At 43.0% G+C, this 18,968-nt stretch overlaps 1 protein-coding gene across 1 annotated transcript in view; it reads right to left on the bottom strand.

Annotated features, from left to right (window-relative positions):
• The window catches only part of LOC145423226 (Fc receptor-like protein 5), a 30,608-nt gene that overhangs the window by 7,034 nt on the left and 4,606 nt on the right, over positions 1–18,968 (bottom strand). The window contains exons 4-9 of the mRNA XM_080295473.1: positions 17,895–18,161; positions 8,808–9,074; positions 7,153–7,452; positions 6,737–6,997; positions 6,237–6,485; positions 5,954–6,073 (exon numbers count right to left, since the gene is read on the bottom strand). Of these exons, the coding sequence (XP_080151599.1) occupies positions 5,954–6,073; positions 6,237–6,485; positions 6,737–6,997; positions 7,153–7,452; positions 8,808–9,074; positions 17,895–18,161 (1,464 nt within the window). The remainder of the gene's footprint in view (positions 1–5,953; positions 6,074–6,236; positions 6,486–6,736; positions 6,998–7,152; positions 7,453–8,807; positions 9,075–17,894; positions 18,162–18,968) is intronic.

Raw genomic sequence — 18,968 nt, 5'->3', positions numbered from 1 at the left:
AAAAAGGATGGCGGCCTCCGCTTGTGCTGCGACTATAGGGAGCTAAATACGAAGTCAATCCCGGACCGCCATCCCATACCACGCATACAGGATATGCTCAACACATTGAAAGGAAGCTCCTGGTTCTCGGTCTTAGACCAAGGGAAGGCTTATCACCAGGGCTTCCTGGAAGAGTCAAGTCGCCCTCTCACAGCATTCATCACACCCTGGGGATTGTATGAATGGGTAAGAATTCCTTTTGGGCTGTCGTCTGCACCGGCAGAGTTTCAGAGGTCGATGGAAGAATGCCTTGCAGGGCTGCGGGACGACACATGTCTGCCTTACTTGGATGACAACCTTGTTCATTCAAAAGCATTTGAGGACCACTTAAATGATCTAAAGCAGGTCCTGCAGCGTTATCAGAGCCATGGAGTGAAATTAACACCCAGGAAATGTGAACTGTTCAAAAATCAGGTGAGATTCCTGGGGAGGTTGGTAACTCAAGATGGTCACACCATGGACCCCGCTGACATTGCGCCTGTCCAAGCCTTAAAACAAAGGAACCCCACCACCATTGGGGAAGTGAGGAAGCTGTTGGGATTCATCTCATACTATCGCAACTATATTCCTAACTTTTCGCGCATTGCAAAGCCACTCTATGACCTGCTCTCCTCAGAAAAGCCAGGGGAAGGGAGAGTCAGGGCGTCAAAAGACAACAAAAAGACAAAGAATCAAGGGGGTCAGCTACCATCCTCTCACCCAGTGGTATGGTCAGCTGAGCATCATCAGGTGGTCTGTCAGCTCGTCAACTTCCTCATTCAGCCCCCCGTTTTAGGTTATCCTGACTTTGAGCAACCATTCATCTTACACTGTGATGCATCACACGAGGGACTTGGAGCTGTGCTTTACCAAAGACAAAATGGGAAGCTAGTGGTTATAGCATATGGGTCTAGGACCCTTACTGCCCCAGAGAAGAACTACCACCTCCATTCAGGGAAGCTGGAATTTCTTGCCATGAAGTGGGCCATATGTGAGAGGTTTAGAGATTATCTCTACTATTCACCACCCTTCATTGTCTACACTGACAATAACCCCCTCACATATGTGCTGACAACGGCAAAACTGAATGCAACCACACACAGATGGGTGGCTGAACTCGCTGACTTCCAGTTCTCCATCAAGTATCGACCTGGTAGAGCTAACAGGGATGCAGATGGTCTCTCACGAATGCCCTTGGATATGGAACACTACATACAAACGTGTACAGAAGCAGTGACACCTGAGGTCCTAAACAGCGTGACTCAGGCTCTGGCTGTTCAGCTGCAGGGAAGTGAACCCTGGCTCTGCCCGTTAAACATCTCAACTGTGGTAGAAGAGCAAAGTGAGGAGGTAGGGATGTCAGGTCTGGAAATCCCTAAGGCAAACTTAAGAGATGCACAAAAAGAGGATTCTGTGATCGGGGAAGTCCTGAAGTATGTCATCTCTAATCGGTGGCCAAAAGGCAGAAAACAGGCAGGCAACAAGGAGATCGCTGCTCTGGCAAGGGAAAAACAGAAACTGCACCTTGATAATGATGGTTTACTGTACAGGAAAACACTCAGCCGAACACAGCTACTTCTGCCTAAGAAGTTCCATTCGCTCATTTATAAAGAACTACATGAAGACATGGGTCACTTGGGGGTGGAGAGAGTTTTGGCCCTCATTCGGGATCGCTTTTACTGGCCTCACATGCAGAAGGACGTGGAGCACTACATAACACAGGTGTGTAGTTGTCTAAAAAACAAGCGTCCCCACAAGCCCACCAGAGCCCCACTGATCAATATCACTACAACGTACCCGTTTGAGCTGGTCTCCATTGATTTTCTACATTTGGAGAAATGTAAGGGAGGGTATGAGTATATCCTCGTGGCCATGGACCACTTTACACGATTTGCTCAGGCTTATCCCTGCAGAGATAAAAGTGCCAAAACAGCGGCAGAGAAAATATTTGGAGACTTTGTGTTGAAGTTTGGTTTTCCCACACGGCTCCATCATGACCAGGGAAGAGAGTTCGAAAACAAACTCTTTGCCAAGCTGGAGGGATACAGTGGAGTCAAGGGGTCCAGAACCACACCATACCACCCCCAGGGAAATGGTCAGGTAGAAAGGTTCAATAGGACACTGCTGGCCATGCTTCGGAACCTCCCAGAGGGGGCAAAAGCAGACTGGAAGGCATCCCTGGCAAAGGTGGTCCATGCGTACAACTGTACGCGCAGCGAGGCTACTGGATATGCACCTTATTTCCTCTTGTTTGGGAGAAACCCCAGACTCCCCATTGATATGATTTTTGGTCTCACAGCTAATGACCAAAGCCCTTCTCATCAAGACTATGCTGAGAAGTGGAAGATTCGCATGCAGGACGCTTACAAACTGGCCTCAGCGACAGCCTGTAAGGAGAGTCGACGGGGAAAAGTGCTCTATGACAGAAAAACACATGGTGCAGAGCTGTACCCAGGGTGCAGAGTACTGGTCCGGAATTTTGGTGAGAAGGGAGGACCAGGGAAACTGAGATCCTTCTGGGAGGACCAGGTGTTTCAGGTGACACAAAGGAAACATAAGGAGAGCCCAGTATATGAGATTAAGCCAGAAAATGGCAAGGGACGTGTCAGAGTCGTCCACAGGAACCTCCTGCTGCCGTGTGACTTCTTACCAGCCGGAAAAGTCAACTCACATGCAGAACTGGGAAAGCAAAAACAGAAAAACAACAAGGACAGACATGAGCGGCATGAGCAAGAGCACAGTTCGGAGGATGAAGATGACTGGAGGGCAATCAGAGGACTGGCAACAGAACAAGGGGAACGTGGTAGACAGTCCTGGTGGACAGAAGCATCAGAGTTCAATGCAGAAAGTGGAGCAGGCAGTAGGGAGGATCTCTGTGATGACAATGACAGGGAACACCAGGAGGATTGCGAAGAAGAGAATCTGGGCGTGAATGATATAGAACACCAACGCGACCAGCATGACGAGGATACAGAGGCACAAGAGGACATTAAAGACACAGAGCAGACGCACCAGCTCGAGATGGAGTGCAGTGACCAAGAGGACACTGACCAGTCACCTGCCAGTGTGAAAAAGTATCCTTTCAGAATGAGAAAACAAAAGCTAATGTTTACTTACCACAAGTTAGGACAGCCAACGTTAGCACTTGAATAAATACCTCAGACACAGTCATATGTTACATATTGCAGTAAAGCAGTTATAACAGTTACATTTTTGGGTTTTTATTAATGCTTATTAGAAGGATAGAAATATTAATTCTGTTTTGTTAGCTATAAAGAAGACAGTGGAATGACCTGTAATGAGAATGGCACCCATGTCATGTAGCGAGGTTATGTCCAGGTGAGAGCACCTTACTCAGTAAAGATGCAGATACCCGTGATATGGATGGAAAAGCAGTGGACTGTTATCGTGCACAATAACACCTTCTGCGACATATTAAATGAAGGGGAGATACATGTCATGTGTTTCACTGTGGCTAGCAGTGATGCTGAACTCTGACTCCTAAAGGGATGTAGCCTCCTACGAGCAATGTATAGTTGCCACATAAGGACTGATATTGGTAGAATGTCGGGACGCCATTAACTTTTTGAGGGGAGAGTGTAAGGACAAGAAAGACATTGTGGACAAAACAAGACACCCCCCATAATCTTTAGTGACAATATTGTAGTTAGTTAAATGGTCTGATTGTTCACATCTGTATTTTCTTTGATTGTGGTAAAATAATGTGTGCCCCAGTCTCCAAAAATGACATAGTGCAGGAAGCGTAGTTATTCCTCCGTTACACCACAAGAGGGAGTATCCCCTAAAATGAGCAGCTCTAGCGGGAGTAAAGAAGCCAGCCACTACCCATAAGGCAGTGCGCCTATAAGCGTTATGTGAGACTGCAAAAGTGTGTAACGCTGTGCTATGTCCATGTATATATTTGCAGGTAAGCAGATACAAGATGGTAAATAACTTAAAATGTGTCTACAGATGAGTCCACGGGGTTGCAGAGAATGTGGGAAAGTTGGCCGTTAATCCCCACTATGTGTCATTAGTGTATAAGTTATTGGTAGCGATGTGAATTAGCTGTGATGCTAACGATTAGCAGCTAGATCTGATTCATTAGTTTGTGTGGAAACCTCGTGGCACTTTTGTGGATTTATACCTGTACCGGGCTGTAATCACAGCAGATGTAGACTGGTGGATCACACTACCTTGTGTTTATGTTTATTTCATTGTTCCACTGTAAGAAATATTAGTGATTTGAGTTTAAACACTACCCATAAGGCAGTGCGCCTATAAGCGTTATGTGAGACTGCAAAAGTGTGTAACGCTGTGCTATGTCCATGTATATATTTGCAGATGCAGTAAAGGCGAACTCACAAAGCCACACTGGTTTCAATTCATTTTAATTCAAGTGTGCAACATACAGATTAAAGACTAAGGGAGAGAGGGCTTTTGCTGTGGCTGCACCCAGACTGTGGAACAGTTTACCTCCTCACATCAGATTCTCCACAAGCCTAGGAACTTTTAAAACTGCTCTTAAAACTCACCTCTTCTCATTGGCCTTTAGCAAGGTTTAACTTATTGTTTTAATTTATTGTTTTATCAGTGAGGTGTTTTATGTACTTGCGTTTTATTGTATTTTATATTTGTATTTTATTGTACAGTACTTTGGTCAGCCTTGGTTGTTTTTAAATGTGCTTTATAAATAAACTTGACTTGACTACGTGAATGTACTATTGCTGTGTGATTTATTACTATTACTGAAGGTCCGTGGCTCCGAACTGTAGTAAAGGGACCTCTGACTAATACGGCGGGGTCCGTGTCGGCTCGTAGCCGAAAAATAGCTTTACTTTGTTGTCTGGGTTAACTTTTCTTGCAAGAGACAGAGAGAGGCGTTGAAAGGCTGCTTCAATGGAACTTATTGTTTCGGAGGAAAACACGAACACGGTGTACAGTCGAGTCTTAATAGCGTACCTGGGCTTGTCAGGCACTCTTCTTGGCTGCAGTGGTTATTATTATATTTACATGCTTCCAGCTCCCGTTTTTGCTCGATGACAACTCGTACCTTTCCTTTTTCTCCCTCCCTCGCTCACACATAACGGGTGTTGCCATCCATTCTCCCTGCAGCACGGACTACACTGCCCATGAGGCTACATTCTTTAGAGCTATACCTGTAGCATTCTGCCTATTAGCTTAGCACAACAACAACAACAGCAACAACAAAAAGGCGCTCTCTCACCCAAGAAACACGCAGAGAGAGAGAGCGTCACCCTGTAACCATGGCACCTGGAACAACAGAACGTAGCTGTCAAACAAAACCCAAACAGTCCTGACCCGCGACAATATGAAACAGGAAAGTACCGCAGTGTAATCCATTTATTTCAACAAAGTAACTGTATTCTGAATACCACCTTTTAAAACGGTAACTGTAACAGAATACAGTTACTCATATTTTGTATTTTAAATACGTAACGGAGGTACATGTATTCCGTTACTCCCCAACACTGCAGGTAAATCATCGCCGTGATGTTCACCTTTGTTGAATCATTTATGACAAATACTAATTAAGTCATGGGGTGCTCGACCACGTCACTATGACGATGACCACACACATTAGGTGGTACTTGAGCGTGATGGAAAACCAGTCGATCTGAGTAATTATTAATGGAAAAGAGGCTTTAGTTATCACCAGCTGAGTTCACACCTGTTACTCATCATCTCATTATCATGTGTTTTATAAACTGCCTCAGTTTTCCTTTGTTTTGTCACATCTTTCCTCATAGTTTGTTTTTCTAAGAATTGTAGAAATGTGGTTTCCAACTTTTATTTAAATTTGGATTTGTACTGAGTTTAATTTCTACAACAAAGTTGTCATTTAGTTTAGTAACCCTGAAAGATTCCTAATGTAATATGAATAATAATAAAAATATAAAAAAGAGGCTCTTACACTTGGACTGTCTGCAGCGACACAACAAGAGCAGGAGAATAATAATGAGAGAGACTCCACAAACCAGTCCAACAATCAACCACACAGGAGATGAAGAGCTGTCAGCTCCTGACATGGTTACTGTAACACAAAACAGAAATTAATTATTAATAAATTATAATCTTATAAATAAATACATTCATAAAATGGAGCCAGGTGACTTTGAGAATTAAATCAGACAATCTAATGTTCCTTCTCAGTCATTAAACTCATTTACAAAAATGTATGTTTTGATCCTGCTCACCTTTAACTGACATCCAGCTCTGTGCTGACTCTCTTCCTGAGTACTGACACTTGTAGAAACCTTCATCAGACTTTGACACTGCAGAGATCTTCAGCTCCCCTCGGGGATCATTTTGAATAAGTTTGTCATTGTGATAGAAAAACACATTGGAAAGTATTTTTTGTGTTCTCAAACTGCAGCTCAGACTAACAGAAGCTCCCTCAGTCACAGGATGAACAGGACTCACCAGGATAGGACCATTACCATCATCTGTGACACAACCACACACAATTGTTTCAGTCACATCAGCTGCTGCACACTTTGAGAAAAAGCTGACAAACAATAATAAGAACAGATTGTACAAATGTTCATCATGAAGATCTGATCTTGGATATTTAAAAACTGCTGTATGTGTTTTATTTTTCCCACATGAAATGACTTCACATACAGCAAAGCTGGGACAAATGTTCATTTGATGTCTGAATCATTCAGATCCAAGAAGTAAATGTATAATAACATACTCTGTACAGTGATGTTGACTGCACTGCTGAACTCTCCTGATCCAGACTCACACCAGTACACTGCAGTATCTGACTTTGATGTGTTGATGTCACATGTGGATCCAGTCATTCTCCTACAGTCAGAGTACAGTCGGCCGTCCTCAGAGAACTTCCTCACTCTCCACTCAGTGAAGTTTCCCTCACAGGTCAGTGAGACAGAGTCAGAGGTGAAGTGTTGCACTCTGTCAGGACTCACTGTGAGAGACGCTGCTGAATGAACATCTGGAAACAACATGCAGTGAAGACACAAAGCTCACAGATGTTACAATTCAAAATATCAAAATGATTTTAATGAGGTCAATCTTATTGAACACTTCTTGAATAAAGGTTACAACACAAAATATCTTCATTGAAAGGACAGAGAGAATCAAACTGACCTGCAGACCAGACAAACTTTGGTTGACTGTGATCAGTGTGATACTCTGGGTCTCCTCTTCCAGCTCTGCACACATATCCTGCTGTGTGTGTCTGTCCATGAATGATGTAGGAGTCCTGTGCAGTCCCACTGCCATCAGGTAGCAGCTCATAACTGGAGGATTTCTCTGATAGATCAGCAACAGCTTTATTCCAGTAGAAGCTCCATCCTGCAGACGGATGTTCAACCTCACAGTTCAGAGTTACTGAGGCTCCAGGACTCAGCCATGATGGAGACACAGTGAGGACAGGACGGGGTTCATCTGATCAACAAAGATTTTCTCTCAATCTTTCGTCTCTTAACTCTGAATTCAATGTCACTAAAATGTTGACTCACAAATATTTATGATGAACTTTAAGAGTGAGACTATCTAAACATGTCAAATATCTCAACATGTACTAATAAAAACACATTTTTACAAACTGTTTCTATTTCCAGGTTAAATGAACTATGACTCTACTTACTGTCAGAAACTGTCAGTGTGACTGAATCACTCCACTCTGTTGTTTCATGCTGTGAACTTTTCATTCTGCCCTTACAGCGATAGTTTCCACTGTTGGATGATGAAGCAGATCTAATCCTGTATTCATTTTGATTTGGAGCTTTTATCATGCTGTTTGTTTCCCACTCATAATCCCACTCAGTGTCTCCTCCATGGATCTCACATCTGACAGTGATCGTCTCTCCTCTGTATATCTCAGACCAGTTTGGATACAGAGTCACAACAGGCCTGTTTGAGGCTGTTACTGTTCAAGAAAGTACAATAAAAACACATGAATGTCAAAAATGTTAATGCCTTTTGTTCTTCATCTTCCTCCTTAATCAGGAATTTATCTGACTTCATGTTAAACTGACCAGTTTTCCCAATCCTGACTGACTGGCTGTCCTCTGTGTAGTAAACTGGGTTTCCTCTTCCTCCTCTGCACCTGTAGAGTCCTTCCTGTGAGACACTGATTTGTCCATTTGAGTGGAAAACTGCATCTTGTGTGGTCAGGGCTTCAGAGGATTTCTCATCTCTGTACCAGTAGTATTTCCATCCAGATGATGATGATGGGTTCACAGAGCAGGTCAGGGTCACACTGCCCCCTACTGGAACAGCTGTGTTATCAGCTCTCAGTTTGGCCTTTGGTTTATCTGCAGTTCAGTTTAGAAAAAGAACAAAAGTCAATGACTGAATCAAACCAGTTGAAATAACTTGGTGGAAATATGGAAATAATAAATATCACATAACTTTAATGGTGAAGCTACAACAAACTGTACAACTATCACACAAACACAACACTAATCTTTCATATTTAATTTGCTGCATTTCTAAGTTAAAAACACACATGAGGAACAATCAGTGGATTTAATGTTTCTTAGTGGATGTGGTGGAGCAGCTGAGACAGATTCAGCATTTGTTCTGCATTTCATCTTTCATGTATTAGAGCTGCACAGCAGAGAAGTTACTCTCATATGTTTTGTTCTCTTCACTGTGAATAAAAAGCTGCTGTTCAGGTTTTTGTTGTTGGAATAAAAACTAAACATTTTACTGACCAACATGAAAGACAGTTATAAAGCTGTAAGAAAGAAGAAGTGCTTTTTCCTTATTTAGATACTCTGGATGAAAGATCTTACATGATACAGTCAGTGTGATGATATCACTCCACTCTGAGAAGAAATAGTCCCTTCTGCCCCGGCAGCTGTATCCTCCACTGTCAGACTCAGTAGCTCTGATGATTCTGTATTCATTGGATGTTGGAGGTGTGTTTAACTTGGCTGCTCTCCATTCATACGTCCACTGAGCTCCTTCACCTCCCTGAATCTCACATCTGACAGTGACTGTCTCACCGCTGTATATCTGAGTCCAGGATGGCTGCAGGGTCACAGTGGGCTTACTGGGAACTGTTCCCAGAAAAATATCCAGTTAGAGACAAATAGAAACATAAAAATTCTGCTGTTTAAAACATGAGAGTAACGTGAGTGAAAAAAAATCAACCTCAAACAGGCTACAGGGTTAAACCACACCTCGGGCCAGTCTGACCACTGATAACTGTTTTTGATCACGGCCACATCCCACTTAGTAAAATAGCTACAAACAGCACAAAGACAGTCAAAACCAGGCCAGAGGCAGGATTGTTTCATCAGGATGCACTGAGATATTTTCAAACACCCTGACCTGTAGCCGGTTTTTGATAGCATACTGTGCTACATGAAGAACTGTATAGCACAGCTGCACAGTAGCACAGAGGAAATAGCTCCACAGGGTTATACAGGTCACCCAGAGGATAGTCGGCCATCCTTTGCCCTCACTTGAAGACCTGCACAGCTCCCGCAGTCTCAGGAACACGAAGAAAATCCTTCAGGATCCATCTCACCCAGGTCATGCACTGTGTGAACGTCTACCTTCAGGCAGACATTTCAGAGCCATAAAGACAAAAACTAACAAACTAAGGAACAGCTTTGATCCCTCAGCCATCACCATGCTGAACACTGAACAATCAGATCCAACACAACTCTCATACAGTGGGGCAAAAAAGTATTTAGTCAGCCACCGATTGTGCAAGTTCCCCCACCTAAAATGATGACAGAGGTCAGTAATTTGCACCAGAGGTACACTTCAACTGTGAGAGACAGAATGTGGAAAAAAAATCCATGAATCCACATGGTAGGATTTGTAAAGAATTTATTCGTAAAATCAGGGTGGAAAATAAGTATTTGGTCAATAACAAAAATACAACTCAGTACTTTGTAACATAACCTTTGTTGGCAATAACAGAGGTCAAACGTTTACTATAGGTCTTTACCAGGTTTGCACACACAGTAGCTGGTATTTTGGCCCATTCCTCCATGCAGATCTTCTCGAGAGCAGTGATGTTTTGGGGCTGTCGCCGAGCAACACGGACTTCCAACTCCCGCCACAGATTTTCTATGGGGTTGAGGTCTGGAGACTGGCTAGGCCACTCCAGGACTTTCAAATGCTTCTTACAGAGCCACTCCTTTGTTGCCCGGGCGGTGTGTTTTGGATCATTGTCATGTTGGAAGACCCAGCCTCGTTTCATCTTCAAAGTTCTCACTGATGGAAGGTTTTGGCTCAAAATCTCACGATACATGGCCCCATTCATTCTGTCCTTAACACGGATCAGTCGTCCTGTCCCCTTGGCAGAAAAACAGCCCCATAGCATGATGTTTCCACCCCCATGCTTCACAGTAGGTATGGTGTTCTTGGGATGCAACTCAGTATTCTTCTTCCTCCAAACACGACGAGTTGAGTTTATACCAAAAAGTTCTACTTTGGTTTCATCTGACCACATGACATTCTCCCAATCCTCTGCTGTATCATCCATGTGCTCTCTGGCAAACTTCAGACGGGCCTGGACATGCACTGGCTTCAGCAGCGGAACACGTCTGGCACTGCGGGATTTGATTCCCTGCCGTTGTAGTGTGTTACTGATGGTGACCTTTGTTACTTTGGTCCCAGCTCTCTGCAGGTCATTCACCAGGTCCCCCCGTGTGGTTCTGGGATCTTTGCTCACCGTTCTCATGATCATTTTGACCCCACGGGATGAGATCTTGCGTGGAGCCCCAGATCGAGGGAGATTATCAGTGGTCTTGTATGTCTTCCATTTTCTGATGATTGCTCCCACAGTTGATTTTTTTCACACCAAGCTGCTTGCCTATTGTAGATTCACTCTTCCCAGTCTGGTGCAGGTCTACAATACTTTTCCTGGTGTCCTTCGAAAGCTCTTTGGTCTTGGCCATGGCGGAGTTTGGAGTCTGACTGTTTGAGGCTGTGGACAGGTGTCTTTTATACAGATGATGAGTTCAAACAGGTGCCATTCATACAGGTAACGAGTGGGGGACAGAAAAGCGTCTTACAGAAGACGTTACAGGTCTGTGAGAGCCAGAGATTTTCCTTGTTTGAGGTGACCAAATACTTATTTTCCACCCTGATTTACGAATAAATTCTTTACAAATCCTACCATGTGAATTCATGGATTTTTTTTTCACATTCTGTCTCTCACAGTTGAAGTGTACCTCTGGTGCAAATTACTGACCTCTGTCATCATTTTAAGTGGGGGAACTTGCACAATCGGTGGCTGACTAAATACTTTTTTGCCCCACTGTATACAGTGTTTACATTGTTATAGCACAGTCTCATGTTTACACCTGCAGGTACGGCTGGTATTTACATCAACACTGTAACAAAGAAACAATTGTTTTGTTGTTTGTTATTAAAACAAAATCTGAAACTTTTCACTGCAAGATCTCATTTTTCTTTGGAATCTGAACTTTTGTAGCTAAAATACATTTTTTAAAGGTCTGAATTGTTTTGTTGATGTTTTTTGGAGAGCACATTCTCTGTGAGGGTGAGTCCTTAATCTCACAATTGTGGACTTAAATCAAAAACAAAGTTCAATAAATGTTTCTATTTTCCCACCTCTCCAAGTAATCTTAATGAGCAGAAAACTTATCTGAGGGTTAATAAACTCACAGCTATTAGATAAAGTTGTTAGCACACATTACATAATGACCTCTTAGTGTGGTAGAAATAAAACAATTAAACTCACGAGTTTCTGTAACAGTGACGTCACTGCTGTCCTCTGTGTAGTAAACTGGATCTCCTCTCCCTCCTTTGCAGTGGTACAGACCTCCTTGTGAGACACTAATAACTCTGTTTGCTTCATTTCCTCTCATGAGCTGAGCTTTAGAAGAGACTGAATCACGTCTGAACCAGTCAAACTTCCAGCCAGCAGAGCCCTCCACAGAGCAGCTCAGTGTCACACTGCCCCCTGCTGGTAGGATTGAACTTTGTGCTGTCAGTGTGGCTCTGGGTTTACTTGCTGCTGAAGAAACAAAATAAGTAAAACATTAAAACATAATCAAGGATAAACTTGCTACAGTACTGATCACACTTTAAACATTCACTGATTAATTTATCTACAAACACAAACAGTAATTAGTAATGGGATGGGAGTAGAGAACTGGATTACAGTTGTCCAAGTCCTGGGAATTGTTAGTCTGCCTGCTTATCGATCCAATTTATGAACTCTCGCTTTCAGAGGAAAATGGTGGCGCAGTCTCCAGCGTGGATGTGGAGACAATCACCCACACATGCAGGGCCTTGTGTCACCAGGGTGCAGGGGAGGCACCCCCCCACCCCTCCGGGTCCCCTTCTGGCTGTCTGTGCCTCAATTTTATCTCACAACTTAGACATTCATATTACTCACACTCTTATAACACATACATATAGGATCTTGGGGGTGGGCACGCTAGACGGACTCCAAATTACAATCGGTTGTACACCTCACCCCTGGCGTTGTTGCCCACCTCTCAATTTTAAATACACGTAGACATTGAGGGCTAACAGGAGGGACTATGCGCTTACCTGCTGCTCTCTGGCAGGTAGCTCCATGCCCTCCTGGGTTTTAAAGGCACCTTAGAACACACATGCATCAACACTACAATGAGCGGGTGGAGGGAGGTTTGGAGTTTTCTCTCACCCCCATTCTCTGCGACCTGCTGGAGCGGGGGGGCTAGGAGGAGGAGTTGGCCATCCGACTGCGGTCTGGAGTGTGGGGCCTCCCTGCTGCTGCGGAGTCGGGGCGGTCTGCCTCTCCCCACCGCAGAGAAAAGGGTAACACCACCTGGGTCTGGGTGCAGTTTCCCCCTCCACGGGCTAGGGTACCTACCCGGGGTATAGAGTGCGCTTGGGGAGTGTGATCGTGTGTACAGTGTCTCTCTATGTCTGTCTCCACGTTGGGTGAGTGTTGAGTAATTGCATATGAGAGCATGAGGGTGGGAATGGATGTTTGTATCTGTGTGTGCCTGTTTGTCTGTGTCTATATGTCAGGTTGGGTATCAGACGCCATCTCTCTGGGGACATCTCAGGCCAGTGGCAGACGCCCTCAGACATCAGTGCGTTGGTGGTTCTTTGTGTCTGGGGATGGGCGCCAAGGTACACACCGGCTCACTCCTTGGTGGCTGCTTATCAGGGCCTGGAGCCTGGGGCTCGCTCGGGCCACTTCGGAGGTGGGGTGCCCCCGGCCTCTCGGCCTGGGGCTCGGTCACTCAGGCACAGCTGGCTGCCGGCGGAGCTCACGGGCGCGTCACTGCAACTCCCCCTGGCTTCTGCTCCGCGGCTGCTGAGTGACCCCTCATCTGGGACTCTCCTCAGCTCTTTCTGGGACAGTGGCGCGGCTGCCCCTCTGTTGGTCTTCCTTGGTCTCTTGTGTTCTGGGGGCCTCTGGATGTCTGGAGTTTTGATCTCCTCCATACCTGCTTCATGCCCTGGAGGACGGGGCTGTGGCCCCCCCACACCCTCTAGCAGATCATTACATGAAGGAACCTTTTAAATACAAGCGCGTCCATGCTCACAGGTGTACACACGGGTGCTCACAAACACACAAACTACACCCTTTTTGGCTCCTACCTCAAAGCACACTGTGCGCTGTCGATCTTACGTGCTGCACAATAATGTTTAATATTTAGTATTTACTGTTATATTCCCATAGATCATCGTGATGTTGTTTATTCTATTACTCTCGTTTTCTTCTGCTTGTTTTCTTTTTTCTTTCTCAACAGGTGATCCAGGTGATTGATATATGTATTTTTTGTCTGCTTATTTTGTTGGTTTTTGTTTTTTGCCCTTTATCCCCGTCCCTCTTCCCCGCTGTTTTTTCCCCCTCTTTCTTTCTCTCTTTTATTTTCCTCATTCAAGTTTAAAAAAAAAAAAAAAAAAAAAAGTTGTTCATGTTTCTACAGTAAAATCACCATGACGACCGCTTTAAAGTTTCTTTGTGCTGGTTTTGTGTAAGAACTTTTTTGCTTTACTTTTTTTGAGAAATGATCCCAACACTGATCCCAACAAAGAGGGGAAATACCTCCAACATGCACAAACATTTGACCTCACAGCCTCTAATCTGCATGAATGTCTTTGATATTCTGCTTAGAGATGGTGGCGACTCTCAAAGTGGAGCCAATGAGAATCAATAAATTCTTATCAATTCCCATCCCTACCTGCATGTGACACATTAGACTGTTTAACAAACTAAAGATTTCACTGATTTATCATTCTCTTATCAAACTGTCATCTCTGTACATTCCTCTTTGAACTGCTGATATTTTAAGAGCCTCCATGGTGTCTCTCCTTTCTGTTTGCACAGTGAGAAAAACTGTTGTCCTGAGCTGCCTGCAGACAGCTGGATCATTGTTGGAGTTTTCCTGTTAAGACAGATGTAAACATGAAAACATTAAATGTCAGCATGAATCATGGTCCAACTCACATGAAACTGTCAGTCTGAAGGCATCACTCCATCCTGTTAAGAGATAGTCACTGCTACCCCAACATCTGTAGTCTCCACTGTGGGACACTGAAACTCTGCTGATCCTGTATTCACTGGATGTTGGAGGGCTGTTTGTGTTGGGTGCTGTCCATTCATATTTCCACACCTTTCCTTCACCTCCCTGAATCTCACATCTGAGAGTGATTGTGTCACCAGTGAATATCTGAGACCAGCTGTGCTGCAGATTCACAGCAGCCATAACTTTCCCTAACAAACAAATAAACACAAATATTAAATTGAAAAAAAAAATCAACAAGGAATAAAAAAAAAAAATCATATTTATGTGTTACTTTCATTTAATCATTAATTTGTGTTATCTCACAACAAAATTTCACCCTCACCTTGTTTCTGAATTGTAACTGCAGCACTGTCCTCTGTGGAGAAAACTGGATCTCCTCTCCCTCCTCTGCAGTAATAGATGCCTCCTTCTGAAATACTGATCGTGTGCTCTGATGTTCCAGCTCCTATTTTCTGAGCTCCAGAAAACTGTGAATCACGTCTGAACCAGTCAAACTTCCAGCCAGCAGAGCCCTCCACAGAGCAGCTCAGTGTCACACTGCCCCCTGCTGGTATGACTGAACTGTGTGCTGTCAGTGTGGCTCTGGGTTTACTTGCTGTTGATGTTACAGGAAAGACAAACATCAGACTGTCAGTTGTTTCAGGAAAAACTGTGTTACAATAAATAAAGATTTTAAAGAGAAAGTAAAAAACTTCAAGAATCATTTTAGAAATATGCAATTTGTTGTTTTTTTCAGTAAGTGCTTAATAGTAATGATCAAACTTTACACATTCACTCAGTCATTTAGCTTCTAGCACCAAACAGAAAACATTTACCTGCATGTGACACATTAGACTGTCTTCATGCACAACTACACTACAGATTCCCTCTGATTTATTCTTCATCTATTCAAAGACAAATGTTACAAATACAAAGTACTTTATCCATGTTTAATCCATGGTCAGTTTGTTTGTGTCCCCTCTACTTTTCCCTTTAATAATAGTCTAAAATCACACTACACTGAATGGTGTCTGTTATTGTTCGAGCACCGCGACCATCGCTGACATGGTTCCAACATCATGTTTATGTAGTTTTCTATGATCTTAAATTTAATTACAGAGGAAAACTCAACAATCAGAGAGGCTGACAGACTCCAATGAAGTCTCCAATAAAATAAAACCACACAGGAGTCCTTTGAGTTTAATTCTGCTAAAGATGGAGTTTGTGTTAAGTCTAATTGTTGAATGTTGCCATTGTGTTTCTTAAATTTGTACAGTCTTAGTTCAAGCAGTAGGATCGAAGCCATTCCTTTGATCCTGACCACTTCTCCAACCACTCTGTGCTGGGGGAGGTTTTATTGTAGATACATCCTATCTGAAAGATCTGTTTCTTTTGATGTAAGCTTCCTGGGTTTACGACCCTTTGGTCAGCAGGAGGACACACACACACACACACACACACACACACGCATTCTCACATAACACACACACACACATTCTCACATAACACACACACACACACACACACACACACACACTTACAGAAGTTCACACATATACATAAAATGCTTTGTCTTAGAACCAAGGGGGCGTGGTTTTGTTCTGACGTGTTTTGTGTGAACTGTCTCCCAATAAAAGGTAGCAGGAGGAGGTCAGATCTGGGGGTCATTTTCGTGGTGGACACAGACGAGGCCTCCCTTGCGCAAATAATCGATCGATCGACTGTCTTGTTTTCTTCATGATGAATAAGTCTCTAGAATTAGCGGGGTTTGTGGAAACACAGACCCAACAGTTTGTGTTCCTCATGAGACCAAACTTTCCAAAATGTGATTGTTGGGTCTAAACTCAGACCCCGCTGTATCTAAGACTTATTCCCATGAAAGAAAAGCAAGGCAACAACGTTCGATTTCTTGCGCAAGGGAGGCCTCTCGTCTGTGACCAGCATGTTGAAATGACCACACTGGTGGCCTCCTCTCGCCGCCTTTTATTGACAAACTTCAAACAATAGTTTACAAAACACCTCCCCTTGCAACCCCCCTTTGGTTACAAAGACAAGGCACTGTATGTAAATGTATACACTGAGTGTGTGTGTGTGTGTGTGTGTGAGAATGTGTGTGTGTGTGTGAGAATGTGTGTGTGTGTGTGTGTGTGTGTGTTATGTGAGAATGTGTGTGTGTGTGTGTGTGTGTGTTATGTGGTCAAAGGGTCATAAAACCTAAAAGCAGGAACAACATCCTTGGTCATAAAGAGGGTAGTCTTCCCCCACACCCAATGTATGGTTTACCAAAGATAACACAGTGAAACCATACAAAGGGTAGGAAGCTCTACCAAACATCAAACAGCTCTTCAAGTTAGGATGTATCTACAATAAAACCTCCCCCAGCACAGAGTGGCTGGAGAGGTGGTCAGGATCAAAGGAATGGCTTTGATCCTACTGCTTAAACTAAGACTATACAAATTTAAGAAACACAATGGCGACATTCAACAATTAGACTTAACAGTGATCAACCTGTGGAGGGTCTTATTTAACGCTGCCACTGCAGCTTGTCTAACATCTGATTGGTTACCATGTAGAGTAAGTCAGCACAGATCAATACTAGAAAATCGACTGCGATGAACTGGTGGTACTGTGGACGTGGGGCAGCCAGGTATCCCAGAATGCATTTCAATTGACAAGCAGTAATTATAGTGCTATCGAGTATAAGTAAAGTTTTAAAATACCCTGTTTGTCTGTCACCAAGTGTACTTTTTTAATCCATACTCAGTTTGTTGCTGACGGAGTGTTTTGAGCTCTCGATGCCACAAAGCACGACTCCAGTCACACAGTTTAACACCCACACTGAGTGAACACTGGACATAATTCACTGAGGTTGTATCTGTGGGGTGATGTTTATTTCATTGATTTATTTAATGCTGATTAAATCAGTTTGACTCAGATTAAAGTTTCATAGCTGCACAGTGTTACTGAAGTTTAATGTCTGACTGGAGCGCTTGTTGAACTGAAACATTCACTTGCTTTTTCTATGATGTTCACATGTGTTACATGTTTTTAACCATTAATTTTGAATTAAAACTAACATTAAAAATATTTTTATACAAGAAGAAAAGAAATAATTTCTACCCTGAGAAGAAACGTCTGAACCAGCATGTTGATGCTGTTCATGGACACTGAAGACTGCAGCCTGTCCACAAATGGTTAAATGATCAGTTTTGTAATATAAACACAAACTGTCTGTTATCATGTTTGAAAGTTTACTAGAATAAAAAAAAATAAATTAACATCTGATTTGTGATTTTATTTAATAGGCAGATGACTCATTTTCAATTAAAGGTTAGATTAACACAATAAGTAATTTGAAATAATCTGGATGAAAGATCTTACATGATACAGTCAGTGTGATGATATCACTCCACCCTGAGAAGAAATAGTCCCTTCTGCCCCGGCAGCTGTATCCTCCACTGTCAGACTCAGTAGCTCTGATGATTCTGTATTCATTGGATGTTGGAGGTGTGTTTAACTTGGCTGCTCTCCATTCATACGTCCACTGAGCTCCTTCACCTCCCTGAATCTCACATCTGACAGTGACTGTCTCACCGCTGTATATCTGAGTCCAGGAGGGCTGCAGGGTCACAGTGGGCTTACTGGGAACTGTTCACAGAAAATTATCCAGTTAGACACAAATAGAAACATGAAGTCATTTTGAAGCCTGGTTTTCTTTTTGCTGTTGTTCAGAGGAGAAAGATTTACTGCATCCTGGTGACATTTTGACTGTAAATGAAGTTGGATTTAAAAATCAGTGTTTACATTTATTTACCGTGTGGTACACGTGTGTGGTGGCCCACTGGTGTATCTGACTCACACAGCCTGTTCTCCACACACTCCACATTTATAAAGTGATCTACAAATCCTAACATTACAGCTAACAGCTGCATTTTCCCTTTGAAGAACCACTTACTGCTACAGAGACAGGGAGTGAAGGTGGACAGTATATCCTTGTTTTTATGGCAACAAATTTACCTTGAAAGTGGTACAACTGTGTATAATATGATTCACAAGCAGAAAGTAAGATTTACAGATGTGTGCAGTGATTTGTGTGCAACTTTTCAGGTCTCCAGTTCACACAAACTATTGTACAAATGTGTCGACACAAACCTGAGTAACTGCTGATCATTGAGGGACAAATTTTAACGTCCAGATTGTTTTTTCAGATTTCTTTCTTTAAAATTCATCGTCCATAATTCAGGATGATAATAAATATACTTAATACAATACAAGATGTCTTAATAATAAGAAGAGCTTTTTTACCTTTTAAGAACTTTTTAACAAAAACTTTAAAGAGGAGAAAAACAGCACAGGCCTGTGCAGGCCTACTTTAAATAAAGCATCATTCTGCAGGTCTGTTTGAGTTCAGAATAAGTAAATAAAATGTAGCTGTGGTCCAATAATTGTAAAATA

This window comes from Astatotilapia calliptera, chromosome 3 (genome assembly GCF_964374335.1).
Source record: "Astatotilapia calliptera chromosome 3, fAstCal68.1, whole genome shotgun sequence".
Classification (NCBI taxonomy): domain Eukaryota; kingdom Metazoa; phylum Chordata; class Actinopteri; order Cichliformes; family Cichlidae; genus Astatotilapia; species Astatotilapia calliptera.
This window is presented reverse-complemented; position numbering and strand designations above follow the sequence as displayed.